The 24,018-nt window shown below is 42.0% G+C and overlaps 2 protein-coding genes across 5 annotated transcripts in view; both read right to left on the bottom strand.

The window, feature by feature from the left end:
* The window catches only part of rubcn (rubicon autophagy regulator), a 473,816-nt gene that overhangs the window by 53,592 nt on the left and 396,206 nt on the right, over positions 1-24,018 (bottom strand). For both annotated transcript variants that reach the window (XM_080770244.1, XM_080770245.1), the window contains exon 2: positions 1,894-2,097. In XM_080770244.1, coding sequence (XP_080626370.1) covers positions 1,894-1,931 — 38 coding nt within the window. In that variant the 5' untranslated portion in view covers positions 1,932-2,097. The remainder of the gene's footprint in view (positions 1-1,893; positions 2,098-24,018) is intronic.
* LOC308319962 (kelch-like protein 26) lies at positions 3,572-23,363 on the bottom strand. Of its 3 annotated transcripts, none has more exons than XM_080770205.1 (14): positions 23,221-23,361; positions 19,996-20,077; positions 18,814-19,018; positions 16,259-16,393; positions 15,946-16,137; positions 10,682-10,825; positions 9,938-10,106; positions 9,408-9,575; positions 9,000-9,131; positions 7,476-7,646; positions 6,691-6,762; positions 4,885-5,067; positions 4,411-4,582; positions 3,572-4,319 (listed from the first exon to the last, which is right to left on the bottom strand). In XM_080770205.1, the coding sequence occupies exons 2-14, from the start codon at positions 20,040-20,042 to the stop codon at positions 4,052-4,054; spliced, it is 2,058 nt and encodes a 685-aa protein (XP_080626331.1). In that variant the 5' UTR covers positions 20,043-20,077; positions 23,221-23,361; the 3' UTR covers positions 3,572-4,051. The 3 variants fall into 3 exon arrangements, with proteins under 3 accessions (XP_080626331.1, XP_080626330.1, XP_080626332.1); XM_080770204.1 differs by having other exon boundaries at positions 19,996-20,170; positions 23,221-23,324; XM_080770206.1 differs by lacking the exon at positions 19,996-20,077 and having other exon boundaries at positions 23,221-23,363.

The following is a 24,018-nucleotide window of genomic DNA, read 5'->3' as shown; positions in this document are numbered from 1 at the left end:
GAACAACATATCTTCAGATGGGAGTCGGTGGCCAATTAATTACATATATTTATTGGGGTCCTTAATTGATATTAAATAGTTTGAGCACCACTGGCATAGAAACAGGGGTGTGAAACATGATTTCACACCCAAAGTGCCCTAAAAAAGACATTTTGTAGAATCGAGCTCATGTCTAAATGGGTTAAACTAGGGTTAACAACAAAGTTAATGTTTATAGTATACCCATCATAATAATCCTTCACTGAAGACAGAGCTTAAACATAAACAGCACCATCACGGGACCAGCTATACTCGTCTAGTGTGAGTGCGAGTGTGCGTGCATGTTAACTTACAGGGGTAATGAGCAACATTCCACCATGTCTTTGAAATTATGGATTAACTCTACAACTGTGCGTGTGTGTGTGTGTGTGTGTGTGTGTGTGTGTGTGTGTGTGTGTGTGTGTGTGTGTGTGTGTGTGTGTGCCCAAGTTCCAACCTTCAAATGCAATTAGTTCCACTATCTCATCATCAACAATATAATAGAAAGAGAATCTTATCTATGCAGTCAGTGAGTCATAGCTCGCCTACGACTTGTCTGACTTTCACATTTGTAGCAGCATGACAAGCATGGGGTTCTTCTAATCTACACACTTATAGAGTATTCAAATGAGTGTCATCATGACAAAGATTTCACTATAGGTTGCTCATATCTATGACAGCATATTTTGTAAATAAACAGAACAAAAACAAAACTAAAGTGCCTTAGTTTTCCGTGGCCTTCGATACTGTACTTCGAAAATGTCTAATAAAGTCAACTAGAAGTTGCTTATTGCCTACCTGTCCTGTACCTTCCATGAAAACATTACAGTATTGCAATATGTTGTAAGCGGTTCTCTTTTTTTTATCCAGCCAAAAGTGCATGTATGTTGGAGCAAATATGACACCTTTGTCAATGTCGACATGACCAACTTTTATTAAGGTTATCTGTCAATATTTACCTCAGGTTTGCCATGTGAAACCCTACAGTCTATGGTGAAACCCCACAACTATGCTAACTGTTTTTAGCATAGTTTCATTTATACTGTTTATATGAGAACCTAATAAGGCTCTAGTAACACATTCGTTGGCTGCATAGTGCATAAACAGGAGGGTTTTGTTAAAGTCGCTTGTTAAATGAACAGATAACACTCTCATCTAATGACAACACTATTAACTTTAGCTGTAGCTGAATAGCTACTCGAGCCAAACCCATTGCAGCTGTCATACGGCACATTGACGACCTATCGAATTATGTGACTCCAGGGGTCGCTGTTTGGCACATTCACGGTTGATTCGTGCGTTATTGTTTTACGTTTTGATTGATTGAAGAATTCAAGAATGTATTAACAGTTTGGAGAATTACAATATATTTCAAGCACAACTCAATACAAAACTGTTAACTGTGGACGACACCATAAAGCACTACACTTGTTTACAATAGGGTCCAGCATTTTCAATCCACCATAACATTTAGAGACGTACGTACGTTACGGATAGCCTTAGATTAAGACTCTCGAGTCGTAGCTGTATATAGTCATTTGATGACTTAATTAAAACATACTAAGTATAACAACAAGTGTTTTCCTTTTTGGAAAGGGATGTAAATATGTTTCCCTTGTAATAATTGCCAATTTAGCCGTGGAGCCAGACTATCATATATGTATTAGCCAAAGGCAAGGCTAAATTGACTATGTAATAATGTGATGCAATCTGTAAAGAAGATCTACCGGACTGGCTCGACAGCGATTTTGCCTTAAACTCGCGTCACCAGGCTTTCCACCTCGGAGGAACAACAACCGATAGGTCACAGATGTCAGCGTGCCACCGCTTGCCAGGAAGGCCCATGATAGTACTACCCCAGTCAGTCACTCTCACCTGCGTTCCTCGGCTTCTCCCTCGGCTGTGATCTCCATGAATGTGTCCTAAGGTCCTACTCCTAATCCTTCCTTCAGCACGGGGGGGGGGGGGAACTGAACAACGATCTCCAGCTATCAGCTTCCCCCCTGACGAAGATATGCTCCAATTATTAGCGTCAGGACGATGGACTCGGGTCCCAAAAAACAATGAGCTCCATGAGACCTATGCATGAGACTCACTCCACAGCTCTCACTGTTACGCCGACATGATGATATCTCTTCTGTCACATTCAAAACAGTGTGGAGGAGGAGGAGGAGGAGGGGCTATGGGGGGCGTACTACCGCATGACTTGGCCTGCATCAGCTAAATGGGCGGGGCTGACGCTCTAAATCACTGGGTCTCAAACAGTGGGCCAGGACCCCATTTGTGGGTCGCGAACAAATAAATAAATGAGTAAAAAAAATAAAAAAAAATAAGGAAATAAATAAATACATTCCCAAAAAGCAATAAATACATCATGAATTAAAAACAAATAAAATGATTTCAAGTAATTTCATGAATTAAAAAAGAAAAAGAAAATAAATTCGTAGAAATAGAAGTAGTGAAAGTAGCCTAAATAGCTGATCTACAAGCTGCAGTGTGAACTTAGTATTTTTTTATAGGCTATATATTTTATGAATTTATGAACAGTAGCTTAAGTAGCAGATCTACTCACAATGCTGCTAGAAGTTATGCGTTGTGCACTTGGCTCTTTTGGGTCTTGACTCTTGATCTAAAAAGTAACTGGGTTTAGAATGCCCATGCGGCTTGTTGTGTTTATGCGAGTCTTGACAAAATGGCATGAATGGGAAACTAATGAGTTTAAAACCCCAGACACAAATGCCTTGGATGATGCTGCCATCTGCTGTTCCAAATATGATTCTGCACCACACCACAACACACCATCCTAGCTAATATCTTGTATAGCCTACTATTATACATGCATTATTACTTATATTAATATTACATATTATTGCATCGTTATTATTATTTTATTTTTATTAATATATTAACACCACCCTTTAATGCTGGATCTGGCGAAAACTTCTGATTACCTACCTTACACCAGGGGTATAGGCAACCTTATGCTGCATTCTCATGGGATCACATGAAATATTAAATATTTTAACATTGATGCCGTTACCGTCGCCGGTTCTGGCTGCCGTTCCGTTTACCCTCGTGCTCCCGTCCACTAACGTGTGTGTGTGTGTGTGTGTAAACCCATAGAGATGATTTGATTGGCTGAGGGCTTAAAAAGTGAGATAAAAATAATAATATTTGAGGACAGAAAAGTGAGGATGCCAAAAGTGATTGACCGGAATGTGATGAGGCTCTCACCATAATGGACTATGAACTGTGTGGACATTATAATTGCTCTTAATCTGCCATCGTCTACAGTAGGAATCATTAATCGTCTGCCCAGATTTGTCAGATTGTAATAATTGATATGTTATGTTTCAATAATGTGCCGACAACTTACAAAGCTGCTAGATCTGTGTTGTTCACAGCTGTGATGAGTGTTGTTTTACCGTCACAATATCATAGCACATGTTCTGTAGTTGCCAGAGAGACAGACGATACAATCACTGAAATTTATTCATTGAGATGAGTTTTTCTTCTTTTTTTATTTCTTTAAAACGGAACATTTAAACCAATAAACTCTATGAAGGTTGCACTGGTACATGTCCTTTGTGTGCTATATCATTACAAAAATGTTATCAAAAGACACCTTTTTTATTGTATAAATCCTGAACCCCTACTACCATGAGCAACATGGTATATCAAGTATACACAATACTTGAACACATTGTACTTACACTGTGTGTGTGTGTGTGTGTGTGTATAATAATAGATAAAAATAAAACAACCTCGGTAGCTAATTACCGTAATACACATTATCAGACAATTTTACACACATAACATGTCCCTCGATGTCTCAAAACACATGTCTCACAGCTAGACAAAAGAAACAAACAGGAAAGCATGTATTATCTCTACAGTGCATAACCTTCAAAGACATCACATTAGGCATGTGAAGCCATTGTGCAAGAAACATCCGGGGTTTGATTTGCTACAGTGCTCACCTCAGGCTCATATACACGGTATATGGCCTCTCTTGCACCCATGAACGCACTGGTCAGTAATCTTCGTCTTCGTCGGACTGATATGGAAGATAACTTACTGGGGAGCATCTATCGTATGCGTTGCATCTAACCATCTTAACCAAATATGGGTTTGGGGACTCAGACCCATATGTGGTTTTTACATCTGTACTCAGCCAGAGAGAGACACAGCTGAAAAAGCTGCGTCGTGTCGTCGACGATGTCGTGAAACTGTTTTGGGGCTCATGCACACTTCTCCATGTGTCCGTCTGGTCACAGTACTCTTCGACGGGAAGGAGATTGCTAAACAAAAAGACAGAACCAATAGCAATGAGAGAAATGTTTGGTGGTGAACAGACACTTTATTTCCAGGTTATAGTAAATTGTCTCTTACCTGCCATGATCCTGATGTGAACCCAACCCGCCTAGTACGTAGATCTTTCCAGCCATCGCAACCGCACCAGAATAAAAGCATGTATGCCGCAACGACGCACACATGGTCCACTTGTTTGTCCTCGGGTCGTAGCACTCCACCTTGTTTGTGATCACTGATGAATGCTTACCACCTGTTAGATAAAGAGCACAGGTCAATACAAAAACAGCAGTTTTGAGAGGCCAAGTAGTAGCCTAGCCAGTTTGTTTTGGGATGTCTGGAGCCCTTTGAGGTGCTGTGGTACCATGAGTCAAAAAGAAAACTTGTAAGATGGCTCCTGTTAGAGTCTTCAAAGTATTTTTGCTGACCAGTGAGGAGATCCTGTACAGCCACTTGTCCAAATGTGATGACCTCATCACATTTGTGATGACGGATATGGCCACTGCTGTGGCCTAAAGAGAGTTTAAGACAAGTGGTTAAGGACAGGTATGATACCTATAACGTAGATCTTTCCATTGAGGGTGCAGGCAGCTGAACCAGAACGTGGAAACTGCATAGGAGCCACTTCTGTCCATTCTGATGTTTTGGGGTTGTACTTGTAGGCAGGGACGTATGTGGCACGGGGGACACGGGTGACCTGTCCCCCGTGGGCCGCCAACCGGTATGTGGACCCCGAGACTGTGAACAAAACACATTTCCAACGGGAGACTGAACGTGAACACAGCTTCTGAACCATTCCTTAACTCCATGTTCACTGAACTAAATACTGGTCCCAATCATCACAAGGCACACAACATTTACAAGATATTCAAAGTAAAGCGGCTTCTTTCAGCGAGACAAATCAGGAGAAAATCTACTTTGTTAATATTTATTTATCCCAGGAACAAACTCTCGCAAGATTTGAGAGGAGTCCGGAAGCCTCTCTCTGTCCATCTGCAATTTCACAGACAGCACATAGGGGGCTCTGGCCCCATATTTAAGATGAGAATATGTGAATATGTGAAATGAATGGACATATTTAAAACGATTAGAAACGATCCTTATGTGCCCAAATTAGAGCTGGCATACTTGGTCTGCATATTGAGACAGGCAGATATGTAGGCACGGTTGAGGAGGATTGATTATGTAGTCTGTGTGATCTAAAGGAAATTGAAAAGCCATTCTACAACTCTATTAGGGAGAGACTTTTTAATAAGAGATCCAAATCATGAATTTATGTGGTTGGAAGTCTTCGAGAAACTAAAACGACTATTTCAAAAGTACACCTTTTCATTTGCCTCATTCCTTGAAAAGGCCTGGTCAATGAGGAGGAGGGCCATTTACATGTAAAATGGCCTTGTTTATTTGTTTTCATTTTTGTTCAAATACTGTACAAATATGTATTCATGTATTTAATAATACATTTTGGAATATGAACAGGAAGGACTGTAATAATTGTAATGTCAGTTGTTTTCAATGTACTTTGTTAAATGTGTCATATAATGGGCCAAAGTGGCATGACACGAAAATAAATATTTCATTCATTCATTATTTAAAAGTGAAATATAAAATATATGTATTAAAAATATATGATGTGGAGACAATAAAGACTATTATCATCATGATTGCATTTGAAGAGCCTAGGCAAGGCACCATCAGAAATGCTTGGGTTTTTAGAGAAAGTATAAGATTATTGTTGTAGGTAGCAAAAAAAAGCAAGGAAAAAGCAAAAAACGAACAAAACAAAACAGGTGTAGAAGGAACCCACATTGCACATCTTAACACATCTAGTACAGGAAGTGCATCAAAATAGACGCTCCGGGGTGCCAGAGTAGTCGCCAGAGTAGTGATCGCTTTTACTCTGAAAGCCATGAACCGGAAACACTTTCTTAAAAAAATTGACTTGACAAAGTGAGCTCATAATCCCCGATCATCTTACTATATTTATATAAACTCCAAAAAGCGTTCATATTTTGCGGGAGAGACGGATGAGGAGCAGAAATGCAGCGCCAGCATATCGATCCATTCATCACCACGGAGAGCGCCCTGGATGAGGAGATACGAGTCATTCTTTCCGCCGTGCTAACATGGGAGTCAATGACAAGCTAATATTTGCACAGAGCGTTAGCATACGGCAAGCGAAAAGCGAAATGCCAAAAAAAAAAGAAGGAATAATTCTGAATATTATTATCTCGCCCCGCGTCGTTTGGACGTCGCTAGGACGTCCACAGACGTCTAAGGTACCACTCGGTTCTGATCCTTATGACGTTTCCAGACGTGTTTTGTACAGAATGTGTTAAAGACAAAAAAGGTCACCCCCACCTTGTTTGCCACAGATACGTCTCTGCTTGTAGGGTTGCAATTGGGCCGTGTCTGTGTCAGGGGAACCAGTACCTATAGGGACCAGGAGGACACAAGGCAAATCATTATGCATTAAGAACAATGAATACTATCTCGAGAATCTGTCAAGTCTTCCGAACACCCCATAGGCCAATAGTTATAAACCATGGTGTTCCCCTCCTACTCCGAATTTATAATAATTCTGAATATTCTTATCTCGCCCCGTGTCGTTTGGACGTCGCTAGGACGTCCACAGACGTCGAAGGCACCTCTCGGTTCCAATCCTTATGACGTTTCCAGACGTATTATGTACAGAATGTGTTAAAGGAACTACAACACGCAACATTATTTATATTTAATATAATATTGTTTGTCCCTCAAGCATATTTCTCATGTCATTTCTGCCTGGCTTCAGCTCTTCAGTAGAGCCCATTGACAATTGAATGGTGGTCGTGGCAAAAGTTACAGCAAGATAAATATTCTCGAAGTGGATGGATTATTGCGACCATGTAGTCTTGCTCTTGGCTTTACTCGGAGTTGAACGGTGGATCATAGGTTAGCCGAGAGGGCCATCTAATGTAAACACCTGAAATACCGGTAGCTAAAACTTTCCGTCCATGGCAGTGATATTCTCTGCCAATCACAGATTTTGACGTGTTTTTTTCTGTTTTCCATTTCTAGATGGCACCCTTTGCTAACCTATGACACACCGTTCGAGTCCCGACTAACATCAGGTGAACCTGCAGGTGCATAAAGGTGTCCCATACCAAAAACGTAGATCAGTCCATCCAGTGCGACCACAACAGGGTGGTTGGAACAGCGTGGCATGTCCTGATTGAGCTGCCAGGTGTTGGTGCGGGGGTCGTAGCGCTCCACAAAGGACCCACTGCTCTCCTGGCCACCCACTGCCCACAGATAGCCATCCAGCACCACCAGGCCTATGGACCATAGGGCTAGGTTAACATTACATAGAAATTAATCTTGAATATTGTCTATAGAATTGGCCCCGATATCGAATATATTTGATGATTATTATTATTATTATTATTATAAATAATCCCCACAGAAAATGACTCATTGTACGTACTGTATTGTGGAAGAGGCTGCTTGAATCCAATACAATGTTTTGTTTGTTTTTATAACATGACACATTGGTTTTCGTACTTTATCGAAGATAAAAATTGAAAACATTGAAAAAATTTAAAAATTGATAATATAATACTAGAAAGAGTTTTTGATAATCTGTTTTTAGGAGAAATAATAGACCACAAGTTCTCTTGGAAACCCCACATTAATTATATCCGGTCTAAATTAGCGAGAAATATTGGTGTCATGGGCAAAACAAGAAATGTCCTTGAGTCTAAATCACTAAACACTCTCTATTGCACCCTTGTGACACCATATCTCACCTACTGTGTGGAAGTGTGGGGTAACACATACAAAAGCAACCTTCAGCCAATATATTTACTGCAGAAAAAAGCAATAAGAATAGTCAATAAAGTAAATTACTATGAAAACACAAATTCACTGTTTCTAAATTCACATACATTAAAGTTTTTTGATTTAGTTGATTTTAAAACAACAATTATTATTTAAAGCAAGACATAATCTGCTTCCTGGAAATATCCAAAAAAGGTTTAGGGATAGAGATGGGAGGTATGAGCTGAGAGGGGAACTAAACTTCAAACAAATAAGTGTTGGAACAACCTTAAAGAGCATGTGTGTTTCTGTTCATGGAGTTAAGCTGTGGAACAGCTTGTCTGAGCCCATAAAGCAAAGCAACAACCTAAAACAATTTAAAAAGAGGCTCAAACAGGAATTATTGCATAGATATAACCTAGAATGAGTGGGGAGCTGAGCTATGTTTATGCCATGTAGTGTTGGACTAAAGTATAACATTGTAGCTTTGTCTGTTTTGTCCCTCTTTGTTTTTTGTTTTTTTTTCTCTTTGTTTTGTTTTTCTCGTTGTCTGTTTGTATTTTGTTTTTTTTTGTTTGCTTAATGTTCTACTCTTCTTTAAATGGCATCTGTTTGTTTTGTTTATAAGTTAATTGTTATGCATACCTTCAACAATATTATGGAATACGTTGAGATAAGGATAGGCACTAATAAGCTTTAAGCTTCTGCCTATGCCTTTTCGGTTACCTAAAAAAAAATGAAAAAGTGTTTTGTGTAATGTCTCCCTCTGAAAGACCGAAATAAACTATTCATTCATAAGTTATCCCGTATATTCAAGGAATATTCAATAATCAAATATTCATTTACCGGCCCTAATGGACAATCAGTCTTACCGAAGTCAACGCGTGCCTCATTCATGGAAGCCATCATGGTCCACGAGTCATCATGTGAAGGGTTGTAGCGCCAAAGGTTCGTACTGACTTGCGAATCAAGTAGTTCTCCCCCAGCCACATACAAAGCAGTGCCTATGGTGGGAGAAGAGGAAAATTAACACGGCTTATGCCTCGGTTGTTAAAGAAATGCACATTTTCAGACCTCAAGATAGATTGCCCAATTATTTGCATTGCACTTTTTTATTTGTGAGGACAAAAATGCTGTTGTTTTGTCTGCATCGTGCAGGAGGATAGTTGTGCAGGTGTAAACGTTTGTAAACTGTTCCGTGTCCACGCCCAATAAAAACCAAGTGAAACAAAATGAAATGTCAGTGTATTGCTGTATCTGACCCTGATGATCCTCCTCACCTAACACAGCCAGACCATGCTTGTTCACTTCGAATGGCAGAAAGGCCAGACCCTTGTAGATCGGTGCATCGGTGAAGGACCCATTCCCCTTCCACTTCCCAAAGTCCACAAACTCAACGTAGTTAAGCAGACCGTATGGACTCTGACCTCCCACCATCACAATCACCTCTTGAAATACAGAGTGAACATAGACACAACATGTTTTAATACAGAGAGAGAACATACAGTAGACACAACATATTTTAATTCAGAGAAGAGGGGGGGGGGGGGGGAGAGAGACCTTTTGTATGTACGCATGACATTTCACTATAGAGGGTATGCGCGTGACATCATCATCAAACCAGGAAGTTATGCAGGAACGCCTACTGAGTGGCAAAAAAAATACTTTCCTGGCCTTGACAGCCCATATATCTACACAGAAAAGTCCTATCTGATTGCATTAAACAACATTAAACAATGTTAAACTCACTTTGCCTGTTGCTTTGCCATTCACTAAGCATGAGCATACCCTCTATAGGGCAGCAGTGTACCTTTGGTCCTACGTGGGTGTACTGTTTCACTGTAGGGCAGGCGATGCTGCTCCATGGCCTCAGAGATGAGCCTCTGGCAGCACGGGGATTCTTTCACCACCTCCAGAGACTCCATCGCATCGTGGAGGTAGGAGGGACTGATCAGAGGAAGACGGATCAGCCCTAGGAACTTCAAGAACAAAAAGAAAAGAACACTGATTTTTATACTAGTGTAAAAACTGGACATTGGGCGAAGACAACATTTCAAATCTCTACGTCTACCTCAAGACTTTTTACGTTTGTACGTATGTAAATGTACTGTACACCTATGTTTGGAGGAACGTACGTAATACGTATGTACGGCAACATTGTGAACGCGATATCTCAGGTACGCCTTGAGGGAATTCCATGACATCTGGCAGGTTTTTATTTATTACTTATTATTTAATTTATTTACTTTGCACATGCATAGGGGTATAACTGCATCAAAAAATATTTTAATTTCAAGAATCTAATTATATTGATATGTAAGCCTTGAATTAATGGAGAATGTTGTTTTGATCACATTCCAAAGCAAATAACTTGATGACAGACTCAATGGCCTACTGGAGACTCCGCTGGTCAAAATATTTAGGCTTAGGAATGTATCAACAACTAAACACATCTCCACAAATTCAAGGCTTCATTCCATGGGGTGTGACATTGATATTAAATAAGTCACTTAGTCTTTGCAGTAAATGAGGTGAAACATTGAGAATGACTGACCTTCTGAAAGTGCTGTCTGCGTGTAGGACACTTATTGATCCACAACATGGCCGCCTCAAATACGGTCTCCTCTTTAGGAACGTTGAGATCTTCATCGGAAATAATCTTTGTCACCGTATCCACCGGGAGAGAGAGGAACTCCTCCTAGAAACAGAAACACACACTAGATTAGTTTACAGTGCACTGTTGTGATGAAAACAGAGCTGAGCCAGAAGGAAAAGCTCTCCGTCTACTCTCACAATCTCTTGAGAAAACTAGTGTTGACTAATCTTTACAAGTGGCTCTTATTTTGAAGAGGAAGTCAGTTTCACTTGTAACAAAGCTGCGAATGTGGATTAAACACTTTTAGCCAAAGTTAATAATATATTCAGTTATTTACGATATGAAAACGATACACCTGTGACTTGTAAAATGTACACACTTTGAAAATGTGTTAATTATTTTCTGCCATCCACATTTCGGATTGAATTTGTGCCTTTTTACCGCGATGCTGGCGCCATGTTAAAGCTTCTGACGAGAGGTAAGGAGCTTTGATTTTAATCTCACTGTTTTTTTAATCTATTTCTTTGTCTTTATATGCATTTTTTATTGATCTATGCCTTGATTGTTATGTTGTTTGATGTTTTTTATACTTTGTTGTCTTGTAAAGCACTTTGCGCTGCACTCGTGTCATGAAAGGTGCTCTATAAATAAAGTTTATTATTATTATTATTATTATTATTGTGTGTGTTCCAATGTTGCGGCGCTGTCTGTAGCGAGTGTGTGTGTGGGGTAGGGGGAGGGGCGGGCAAACACCGTCTATTTAGTAGCAAAAAATTAGTTAAACATGGAAAATCCACAGCATTAGGCGAGTAGTTAATTTTATCTGCACAGAGAGTTCATGTGCAATGAATCACATGCTGGCTAAAGTAACGTTGTGGTAGAATTCATTCAACATAGATTGAGATCTTGATTCAGACACCTACGCAATCTCATTTCTAAATTTGAGCAAGAATCGTGCAGCACTGGTTGGCTGTCCAATTCATCTTAGTTACTCTTTAAAGGAGAATTCCATGCTAGAATGCTTTCTTACCTTTCTTTGTAGTTGTTACGTCCCCACCAAAGAGGTCCAGGTGTTTTTTTGTGCAAAAACTCCTTATTGGCTATTTTCCCTACCATAAGCCCTCAATGAATTGCATTGCATTGAATGGGAATTGAATGGGGCTATGGGGTGTTATGCTAGTTTGCTTATTTCCATCGAAAGAAGTAGTAAAGTGTGCCGCTTGGGATATTATTTACATTATGAAGAGAGGATATATACAAATAAAATATAATTTTGAGCGATGGAAATAAGCGAATTAGCACAACACCCCATAGCCCCATTCAATTCAATGCAATTCATTTAGGGCTTATGGTAGGGGAAACTACGGAGCCCCTAAGGGGACATATCTAGGTAGATTATTTAAGAGCTGGTGGTATATGTTTTCTGGTATGGAAAAACATTTTTTAGGAGATGAAAATGTTTTGAAAGGGGATAATTTTTTTGTAGTGGGTGGCAGAAAATAAATCGAGGCTGTGAATATTCTTTTTAGGAGATGAAAATGTTTTTAAAGAGGGAGGATATTTTTTTTGCAGTGGGTGGCAGAAAATATATCAAGGCTGTGATATTTTTTTTTAGGAGATGAAAATGTTTTTAAAGAGGGAGGATATTTTTTTGGAGGGATGGAATATTTTTATTTTTTAAGTTTTTCTTTTCAAAGTTTGAAAAAAGAACTTGGAAAAAAAAAGTTTTTCCATCCCCTCCAAAAAGTTTTTCCATCCCCTCCAAAAAGTTTTTCCATCCCCTCCAAAAAGTTTTTCCATCCCCTCCAAAAAGTTTTTCCATCCCCTCCAAAAAGTTTTTCCATCCCCTCCAAAAACTTTTCCATCCCCTCGAAAAAAAACATCACCTTCTTCTTGTTACTATAAATAGAACTTGTTACTATATATAGACTTTGAAGTAAACACAAGCACATGGCCAAGTAACTCTGTCATTCCTCTACCGTTTTGGATGGGGGTGGGCTCATTTGAATCGTGTCGCCCCCCTGGGGGCGTCTTTGGGGGTCTCAAGGTTCGGGGACCCCCAGGGACCCCCAGGGACCCCCAAATGGTAAATCTGTCATTCCTCTACCGTTTTGGATGGGGGTGGGCTCATTTGAATCGTGTCGCCCCCCTGGGGGAGTCTTTGGGAGTCTTTGGGGGTCTCAAGGTTCGGGGACCCCCAGGGACCCCCAAATGGTAACTCTGTCATTTCTGTACCGTTTTGGACGGGGGTGGGCTCATTTGAATCGTGTCGCCCCCCTGGGGGTGTCTTTGGGGGTCTCAAGGTTCGGGGACCCCCAGGGACCCCCAAATGGTAACTCTGTCATTTCTGTACCGTTTTGGACGGGGATGGGCTCATTTGAATCGTGTCGCCCCCCTGGGGGCGTCTTTGGGGGACTCAAGGTTCGGGGACATTCGAGTCATGACTAATGACTAAGACATTGTATTTTCAACTTTGAGTGCCCCCCCAGTGTCCCCCAAGTGCCCCCCCCAGTGCCTCCCTAGACAGTGTACCACCCAAGAGTCCCCCACTGGCCCCCAGTGCCTCCCCAGACAGTGCCCCCCAGTGCTCTCTTTACACCGGCGGACGATACATTTTAAGGACAGGCCTTCCGCACAAGGAGTTCCGGGGTAACACGTCACTTCCTTCCAGTCCAAGAGTACTGACGCTCAGGTTCGCTACGCCCATGGTTAGCAGTTCACTAGCCCGGTAAACCACGCTTCCTGACTCGCACGGCACGGTAAATAATTGATTAATTTCCTACATTTTAAATCAATATCACGATGCTTCAGCTATTTAAAATGTAGGAAATTAATCAATTATTTACCGTGCCGTGCGCACTTGGGGGACACTGGGGGGCACTCAAAGTTGAAAATACAATGTCTTAGTCATTAGTCATGACTCGAATGTCCCCGAACCTTGAGACCACCAAAGACGCCCCCAAGGGGGCGACACGATTCAAATGAGCCCATCCCCGTCCAAAACGGTACAGAAATGACAGAGTTACCATTTGGGGGTCCCTGGGGGTCCCCGAATCTTGAGACCCCCAAAGACACCCCCAGGGGGGCGACACGATTCAAATGAGCCCACCCCCGTCCAAAACGGTACAGAAATGACAGTTACCATTTGGGGGTCCCTGGGGGTCCCCGAACCTTGAGACCCCCAAAGACACCCCCAGGGGGGCGACACGATTCAAATGAGCCCACCCCCGTCAAAAACGGTACAGAAATGACAGAGTTACCATTTGGGGGTCCCTGGGGGTCCCTGGGGGTCCCCGAACCTTGAGACCCCCAAAGACGCCCCCAGGGGGGCGACACGATTCAAATGAGCCCACCCCCGTCCAAAACGGTAGAGGAATGACAGAGTTACTTGCCCATGTGCTTCTGTTTACTTCAAAGTCTATATATAGTAACAAGTTCTATATATAGTAACAAGAAGCAGGTGATGTTTTTTTTCGAGGGGATGGAAAAGTTTTTGGAGAGGATGGATTTTTTTTTTGGAGGGGATGATTTTTTTTTTTTTTTTCAAAGTTCTTTTTTTTCAAACTTTGAAAAGAAAAACTAAAAAAAAAAAAAAAATGTCATCCCCTCCAAAAAAATATCCTCCCTCTTTAAAAACATTTTCATCTCCTAAAAAAAAATATCACAGCCTTGATATATTTTCTGCCACCAACTGCAAAAAAATATCCTCCCTCTTTAAAAACATTTTCATCTCCTAAAAAAAAATATCACAGCCTTGATATATTTTCTGCCACCAACTGCAAAAAAATATCCTCCCTCTTTAAAAACATTTTCATCTCCTAAAAAAATAATTCACAGCCTAAAATGTTTTTCCATACCAGAAAACATATACCACCAGCTCTTAAATAATCTACCTAGAAATGTCCCCTTAGGGGCTCCGTAGGAAACAGCCAATAAGGAGCTTTTGCACAAAATAACACCTGGACCTCTTTGGTGGGGACGTAACAACTACAAAGAAAGGTAAGAAAGCCTTTTAGTATGGAATTCTCCTTTAAGTTTTTGCTACAAGAGAGGTATGAGGTTGTCTGTCTAAAGCCACAATAGTTTTCTACTTTTGGAATGTAGTAATATTTTCATGGGGGAAAAAAAGGGAACCGTGAGAGAATCGAGGAAAATCGAGATTAACATTTGAGAAAGAAAGGTAATAAATCACCGTTAGAATCTTATTATCTTGAGTTAATCTGTACAATACCGTTAGTCACCACAGACTGTTACGAGGAAAAGCCAACAACAGACCAGTGTTGTGTTTGACAGAAAATGTAGATATTAGTTTAGTCTTTTGAATAGTTTTCATTTCGTTTTTATTTATTTATATATATATAATTTTTATCCCATGATTTTGCAACCCAGTTCTTTTTCACCCAGTGCCAATTATCTAATGCAATCCTGGGCGTTACACTTCCTCTGCCAACCTGGGGGGGGGGGGGGGCAGCGGACTGACCTCATGCCTCCTTCTATGCATGAGGAGTCCAAGCTGCTTCTTTTCACCTGACAGAGGGGAATTTCCCTGGCCGGACATAGCACATTGAAGGAACACGTTATTCCGACCAGTTCCTTTCCCCTCCATCAGGCTCCCTGGCCAGGGGGAGGTACTGTAGTTTTAGAGACCAGGATTACTGCATGTTTTTGTGAGGGTACCTACCCTCACATGCAAGCTCTACACAGAAAGGCCCTTTCGTCAACCCCACCTCGGGTATGGGAACTGATGCCCCCAGCGCCCACAGCGTCCCCAGCGGGAATCAGACACAGGACCTTCTAGCTGTGAGGCGACAGCACTACCGACTGTGCCACCATGCCCCCGTTTTCATTTAGTTTTAGTCACATTTTAGTCACCTGGAATGTTGCAGTGTAGTCTAGTTTTAGTCGACTAAATATGAGATTTCAGTCGACTAAATCTACAGTTGCTTTCGTAGACTAAAATGTATTTTGACGGGCCTTGATGCTGATCTACAAGCTCACAACGCGTTGCAGTGGGGCGCATTGTGAGCTTGTATTGTCAGCATGCAACCAAATGTAAAATGGCTTGTGTCTTTTACTTATACTGCATCTCTTGACGAAATTGTCAATATGTATCGTCTTAGTTTTAAGTCATCATAGCTTAGTTTTCATTCAGTTTCTGTCAGTGATAAAAGGTAGTCGGGGGGGGGGATCATGTCAACACTGCAACAAACAACTTCTCTGACCTGCATGTAGACATCTCCGAAGTGGTGGATGATGTGATGCAGGCTGGATCTCTCCAAGTCCTCGAAGGAATGGGCCTCAGCTAAGCTGTTAATGCCTAAACAGTTGCTGTTGTCTATGTGACGTTGCAAGTAAGAACAGCACTTCTCTTGGACAGCCAGCACATCCAGCATGTGTGCTGCTGCTAACATGTCCTAGAAGAAAGAAACAACTTAATTAGACAAACAGACATTTAGGGGTTCAGTGTCTTACCCAAGGACACTTAAGACATGTAGACAGGAGGAGCCGTGTGTGTGTGTGTGTTCATTACTTCACCTGCACATGTTCTTTGGGGATGGCCACCTCTGACGTGTATGCATAGGTCAGCAACAGGTCCAGGATGTGAGCTTCTACTCCATGGATGTTAACCCTGTCCTGTCTGGACTCCAACATGCCACATGTAAACATGGCCTGTGGAGGACGACAAGGTGAACACCGGGTTGTCTTAGGTCACATTCTCACCTAATACTTCGGTAGACTCGATGCGAATGGGCGGAGAAGTTGGGATTCTTACATATTTAATTTGCTTGCTGCCTGCCTTCACATTGGCTGTGTCAAGCGCAGCAAGGAATTTTATCAATGTGTTCAATTCATAAAATGCACAGTGAAAGGCAAGCTATGGTGTTAAAAAATATACTTAGAGTAAAACTTTTGACGTAAAGTGAGGGTAACAGATGCAGTGTGTCGTCAAAAGAAACATCAAAATAGACATCCCAATTAAAACCTGGCTTAAAATACTGGACTCGGTGATAGAACCAATTTCCCTCTATGGTTGCGAGATCTGGGGACCATTAGCAAACCATGACCTGGAAAAATGGGATAAACACCAAACCGAGACCCTACACACAGAATTCTGCAAATCCATTCTCCGTACCCAGCGAAAAACACCAAATAATGCATGCAGGGCAGAATTAGGACGATACCCACTCATAATCAAAATAAAAAAGAGAGCACTTAAGTTCTACAACCACCTAAAAGAAAGTGACCTAGATGCACTCCATAACAAGGCACTCACACACAGTGAAACTCTAGAGAGATGCCCCCTCAGCCAGCTGGCCCTGGAACTCCGGGCACAAACACAAACAGAGCCACGAGATAGAAAACCCATTGGACTAAACCAAATTATAAAACAGCAAAGGGAAAACTATCTGACACATTGGAAAGAAGCAACACAAAAGCAGAGTAAACTAGAATGCTATCTGGCCCTAAACAGAGAATACACAGTGGCAGAATACCTGAGCACCGTGACCGACCCAAAACAAAGAAAAATCTTAACTAGGTACAGACTCAGTGAGCACAGTCTCGCGATCGAGAAAGGCCGTCATAGGCAGACCTGTATCCCGAGAGAAGACAGACTATGCACCCACTGCACACTAAACGAAGTGGAAACCGAGCTACTCTTCCTAACCATCTGCCCATTGTACCAAGACATCAGAGACACATACTTCCCACAGATTACATACACACACGGAGATTTTGAAAACATGACCAATGACAAAAAACTCCCATATCTGCTGGGCGAAGTACAACAATGTGCAAACACAGCAGCAAGATTTGTGAGTTGCTGTGATAGGAGAAGGATATCAAATGGAACACAACCACCCTAAAGACTAATAATTGTGTATATTCCTGCACTATACCTGCATCGAGTTATCTTGGTACACAGAAGTTGATCTATTGAAGATTCTGACCTTCAAAGTACATAATTTTTGTTTTGATTGTATTGCTGTATTGTTGTATTGTTCTTTCTGCTTTGGCAATGTAAACGTATGTTTTCTCATGCCAATAAAGCCCTTTGAATTGAATTGAATTGTGTCGTCACCGTCGGGAACTTATGTGTCTGTGTGTGTGTGTGTGTGTGTGTGTGTGTGTGTGTGTGTGTGTGTGTGTGTGTGTGTGTGTGTTTGTATGCGCGCGCGTGTGTGCGCGCGTGTGTGTGCGCCAGCCACTGTTCTTTTGGGCACATGAACGAGGCACAGCAGAGACGGGAGCGCAAAATGATCCGAAGTTTACAATATAGCCTACTCCCAGAGTCCCATTGATGATCCGATCACTATAGCCTACAATTATTATGCATATATGCCATGTTAGCTATACAGTTTATAGATCATGCTGAGCTACACATGTGTTTTCATTTTGAAGTATTTATATTTAAACAAGATGGAGAAAGTCTCATCTCTCCACTCGGATCCCCACACAGTGACAGCCCTCCATGTTTACGCCCGACAGACAGACAGAATATTCTGTACACTGCAGTGTTTTTTATGTGTTTCCTTAAGCAATAGATTAATGTGCTCGTCCTCATATTTCGATGAGGGCTTAATTCGGTCTCCTTATTTGACCACGTCACATGGTAACGGGACATCTTTGCACTGCGTAAAATGAATATCTCTTTACTTCTCCGTCTCCAACTGTGTTTAGCTCCTTATCCGCCACATGATAGTTTGCTTCATTTCCTTCATTTGCCACGGATTGCATTCCCACCTGCACCGAATTGAAATCAAGTGCGATTGGAAGCGAAGCAAAACCCCCGTTTTTGGGCGGAGTAGAATGCGGTTCTTTGATGCGCATTCGTTTTCGAATGAAGCTTCACACCTGCCAAACGAAACGCACTTTCTGACAATGTGCAGCAGGATTTGTTTTAATCGCAGTAAAGCTTTCTGGTGTGAATGTCACCTTACAAGTAGGTCTCTAAATGTACATCGTGCCAATGATAAATTAATCGATGAGTTGTTATAGCACGGTCTTCAGTTCACATGAAAGCCAAAGTCAATGTAATGTCATTAACAGCACCAGGTCAGTAAATGTTCACATGGAACGTTGAGGTTTACCTGAAAGTAGGAGCTAAAGGATGCCAGCACAGCTCTATGACAGGGGAACTCCTGTCCCCCACAGCACAGAACCACATCACACAACTCTCCATTGAGCCGGAGACGGTTCAGGCCTTTTAGAACTGTGTCGGGATGCTTCTGGGTCTCCTCCACAAGCACTGTCTCCGTGACTCTCTCTCTCTCTCGTTCTTCCTCATACAGCCCGCTGGAAGAAATGATTAGACATTGTTTGTGTGTTATTCCTATGAATTGACTATGGAAACAGCAGGCTTTCTTGGGTTTCAGATAATCTTAGTGGACCTGGTATTGAACTGTACTTTCCTGTGCTTTTCTCTGCAAACTGTTAAAAAAAGTATTTATTTATTGATTGATTTGATTCATTTTTTTTTAGATAATCGCAATGGAAGTGGGGAAATAAAGAACATGGTTCCAGGGGCTTCTAGAGATATTGTTTTTGTTATTTTCAGATGGGGGTCCGTGGGGGTCCTTGATATGAAAATATTTGAGTTTAAATGTATTAACTATGTTGCTGAAACTTAATGTATTGCCAAAATGTAAATCTAAGGCAAACTCAGTCAAGTGACGTAAGATGTAACTCTAATACCTTATATTTAATATTTTGAGCTTGTAGATCTGTTCAAGCTGTTACTTTGGGCTTGTTTATCTGTAAAGACCATCGATTGATTAATCGAAACGATACCGATTTATCAAATTGGCCTTTGTTTGCCGATTAATCTCCCATCACTAATTAAAACCATATTAGTTAATTGCCGATCTGGTCCCACCAGACTCTAGCCCTATATAATGAGTTTGTTGTTTAGTGTCTTCACTGTCTTGTTAGCCCTGATGAAGACCGGTATAGGTGGAAACATGTTGGTTTAATAAAGATTCTTCTCCTCATTTAAATATTGAGTGCACAGATCTCCATCTTTTTTCAAAAGATTGAACCTGTTTCCATTGGGGTTATTATATATTAACCTGACAAATTAAAATAAAAAATAAATCTGTCAAATCAAATGAATGGCTGTGGAATGCCACAAAAACAAAATTGGAATATCAAAATTCCATACTTTTTTCCAGGCAAATTTTGGACCCATTGGGTCGATCATCGGGCAAGCTGCGGACAACAAAAAGAGGTGTCAGAGCGAAAAGGTGTTCGGTTCTGTGTCAAGAGGGACTTACACGGGGCTAGAGCTGCGTGAGCTGCGCGAGGAGCTGCATGACGTCATGTTGTAGTTTCCGGTTGTCACCTTATCACCTAAAACTGGAGCATGAATAGGCCTTAAAGCGACAGCATAAGAAGGTATCACTGACCGCGTTGACCGGGCAGGTACCAGGAGCCTCCCCCCTGAGCCTCCTGCCCAGGAAAACAGAACAGCAGTAGGCCTAATAGTTTGGAAAAATAAATAAATCCATGCAATATTTTTCATTCCCCATACTTTAAGACCTGGAAAAGCATGAAATGAAATTCCATACTTGACATACAGTACACAGTACGCACTTCTATGAAAACAAAAAACAAAAAAAATCACACTCATGCTAAGTGAGTGGTGCAACTACGTATGGGGGTCCCTGGGGGGTCCACAGAAGTTCCAGACCCACAGGAACGCGGCCAGAATGCCGGCCCGGTTCCGGCGAGCCGCCCCACACCTGTAGACTGGGGGGAGACTAACTTTTTTGAAATGGGCCAGTTTAGCCAATTTGTGCTCTTTGAGAGCGGTTTTGAAGGAGTCGAATCTGGGTTGCACATGTTTTTTTCCCTCCCTCTGGTGTTGTGATTGTGGATTTGTTGACATTAAGGAAGTATTTTTTGACAGGTACATGGGTATCTTAGTGGTGTAGCGAATCTTGTGGAACAGACCCATTGCAAGTTGCTGTACTATGTCGTCAACCCCAAGCCATTCCAGCCTATGAAAATGGGCAGGGGTGAGGTAGCCTCAGTCCCAGGTTTACTTATCTGCAAAAAGAAAAGCCTGGTCACTCACTACGTAAGGCAGAGAAGCTATCAGCGGATGTATCCTCCAGGAACATCCATCAGATGCAAGAATGTAAACTGATTTGTAAAGCATCAACATAATTTCCTTCCGCTAAAATCCTGCAACTTCCACCCAAACAAATGATAGTCTTTACAGCGTAGGTCTTGCCCAGGGTGGGGGGTGAGGTGGGTTCTGGGACTCAGTAAGGCCAAGTAGTAGCAGGAAACACAAGTTAGAACTCTGTGTTAAGCAGTGAACTCTTACATCATGTTTTTTTACAGCAATGCATCTCATTACTCCCCTCCCTGTCTGTACTCCCTGCTCAGAGTGTCTATTCTACACTGTCTCTTCGAAAACCCTGAAACTATCAAAACATGGAATTAATCATGGAATTAGTGTGCTGGTCTCTGTACGTGATGGACAACATTTTTTTCATGTAAATTGGGTTCTGGAGAGCCCGCTCAATACCCTGATGGATCTTCCCCCGACTATCAGCGTAGAAGAGGCATCTATTTGGATTATGGTTACAGGATTTCTGCTGATTGGGTTGTGCATTGGTCTTGTTTACCAAAGAATTGGAAAATGGCAACGCTGAACGGAGCCCCTATGCTGCCTGCCATGCCGAGCTGGGCAGGGCACTTGGGGAGATGCATCAGAAGATGGACACGATCTTGGAACAGGCCAGCCCTGCAGATGCATCAGAAGATGGACACGATCTTGGAACAGGTCAGCGCCCGAGAGCCATGACGGACAGAGAGCCATAACGGACATAGAGGTGAAATAGCCATATTGCTATACCTCGCTCTAAACATGAATCTGGATTCCCCCCCCCCAATTGACAATCTCCACAAGAAGAGACAGCGAAGAAAGGATCCTCTGCCCCCCCCCCCCACCTCAACCCCCACCCTCCCTGACACCTGTTGTTGTGTCTTCAGACTATGGGCCGTGTTCGTTTCCACTGAACTGCCATGATAACGCAGGACTTTGAGGCAACGTGACATGACCTTGGGGAGATATGCCAGGAACACACACTTACACAAACACATGGGAAATGAACTTTCCACCGAACTGTTCTCATGGACACACATGTCTTACACACAACCGCCTTCTACCCCCCCCCCCGGCAGCTAGGTATCTTTTTTTCCTCCCCCCGCGCAGCCCATCCCTTCGATGGCTTGCGTAGGAAGAGAGCTTTTTTGTGCCTGGCCCAAGCCCCCGACCCTAAACAAACCCCCCACCCAAGCCTCCGTGCCTACACAATGCAACTGTATGTGTTATGATGTCTTCATCCCCCCCCCTCCATCTGCTCCCCCCCCCCCCCCATCCCCCATTCTCTCTTTCTTTCTTTTTTTCTATGATGCAAGAAAGATGTATTTGGCGCTGCACTGTGGCGACATGGACTAGGGTTACGCTTGCATGCGGGCCCTTTGTCTAAGACAAATTTCTTCCTCTGGAGACTAATAAAGTATACAATACAATACAATTAAAATTAAATAGTAACTCAGTAATATTACAACTCGCTGGACTACAATAATGTAAACTTGTAAAATGTCATGGCAGAAAGGTCACGCACTTTTCTGCCATGGCATTTTACAAGTTACATTATTGTAGTCCCAGGGTTCTCAACCTGTGGGTCGCGACCCCTCGGAGGGTCCAGAAATTATTTTGGGGGGTCCCCAGATGATAAAAATAAAATAAAATAAATTGGGACGGGGCCCGGGTCTCAAGACAACTCACCCCCGTGAGTTGTCTTCACTTTCTGACATGGCGGGGTGAGTTGTCTGTACTTTGTGGTACCCATTACAGTAATCAAATGTATGTTCCAACTATCGGTTCCTATACAGACGTGCGCAGTCACGCGCTAATTATTTATTTAACAGTCAAATCCGGTGAAACAATGTTGTAAGGAGTAGACGTTTGGGGATGTTTGAGCTTAAAACGCAGAGTCTCACAGCTGTACAAAGTTGCTCATTAAGACTGCACTCCCAACGAACACAGTTCAAATAGGCCTACTTACTGACTGAATTACATCTGAATAGCAAATTAAGCAATAAGCCACGAGAGGTCTCAGGTTACCGGGTATTTTACAATGGCTGGGGGCGTAGGCAGACCCGACGCGGATCGGAGGGTCTTCATCACTCTCGTGTAATAATGCTTAAATACCCCCCCCCCCCCCCCCCCCCCCCAAGTTGCCAACACAGTTTTACACATTTCTTTTTTTTTATTGAACAATAGATACGGATAATTATAACCACACGAGGAATTGTGTAACATCCGTGGCTCTGGGATGAGCACTTTATATGTGACATGAACGTTTATGTAGATAGGTAGACCGTAGAAGGGACGGGTGGGAAATTGTTAATGGAGAAAGTGAAAAGAGAAAAGAAGTCCACCATTGCTATCTATCACATTAAAACAACCTCAAACATACCTCTGTGTCTTTCATCCAGTGCAGTAGTCCTGGAGCCCAGAAGACTTCTTTTAACACCGAAATGGGTGTCATTTATTTAGAACTAAACTAACTTTCTGTTTGTGCTCCTCGCGCTTTACTTCAAAGTGAGTGTTGTTGTTGTGTGCAACCCCTAAACGCGTCCGTCTGAAAACACACGCTATAGAAGGAGACTGGTCGGTACCTGGTCGGTATGCAGTGCACCACCCTGTGGCACCAACCGGCACTGCATAGGCCTAGTGACTGTTACAAGTTTCGTGTAAAGGTCTATTTTTTTTTACAGTCTATGGTAAAAACACACACACACCATAATGTACTAGTACAGGGGTAGGCAACCTGCTACTCTAGAGCCACATGTGGCTGTTGGGCCCTCTCCCGTGGCTCCCAGTTGCTTGGGCAAAGAAGTATGAAAATTATTTATATATTATTTATATATTATATATTATATTTTTTAATCATTTTTCATCATACTTTAATATTGTAGTAGGCATAAAGATATTCTTTCACTTTGATATTGCTAAGACATCTTTGTTTGTTTTCACCACCAATGCTGCTGGCTTACTGGTATACTTGTATTAATGTGTCGGCCCAAAAGTGGCTCTTTTGATAATAAAGGTTGCCTACCCCTGGACTAGTATGAAATGTGTGTGATGCTTTTATAATTGCTCTTCATCTGCCATCATCTACAGCTCATCAGTGTCTGCCCAGATTTGTCAGATTGTAATCATTGATATACGCATGTCATAATGTTTCAATAACGTGCTGACAATTGCCGCTAGA

Source organism: Protomyctophum bolini, assembly GCF_963924005.1.
Source record: "Protomyctophum bolini genome assembly, chromosome: 8".
NCBI lineage: Eukaryota > Metazoa > Chordata > Actinopteri > Myctophiformes > Myctophidae > Protomyctophum > Protomyctophum bolini.
Note: the sequence above shows the minus strand (reverse complement) of the source record. Positions and strands in the feature narration are given on the sequence as shown.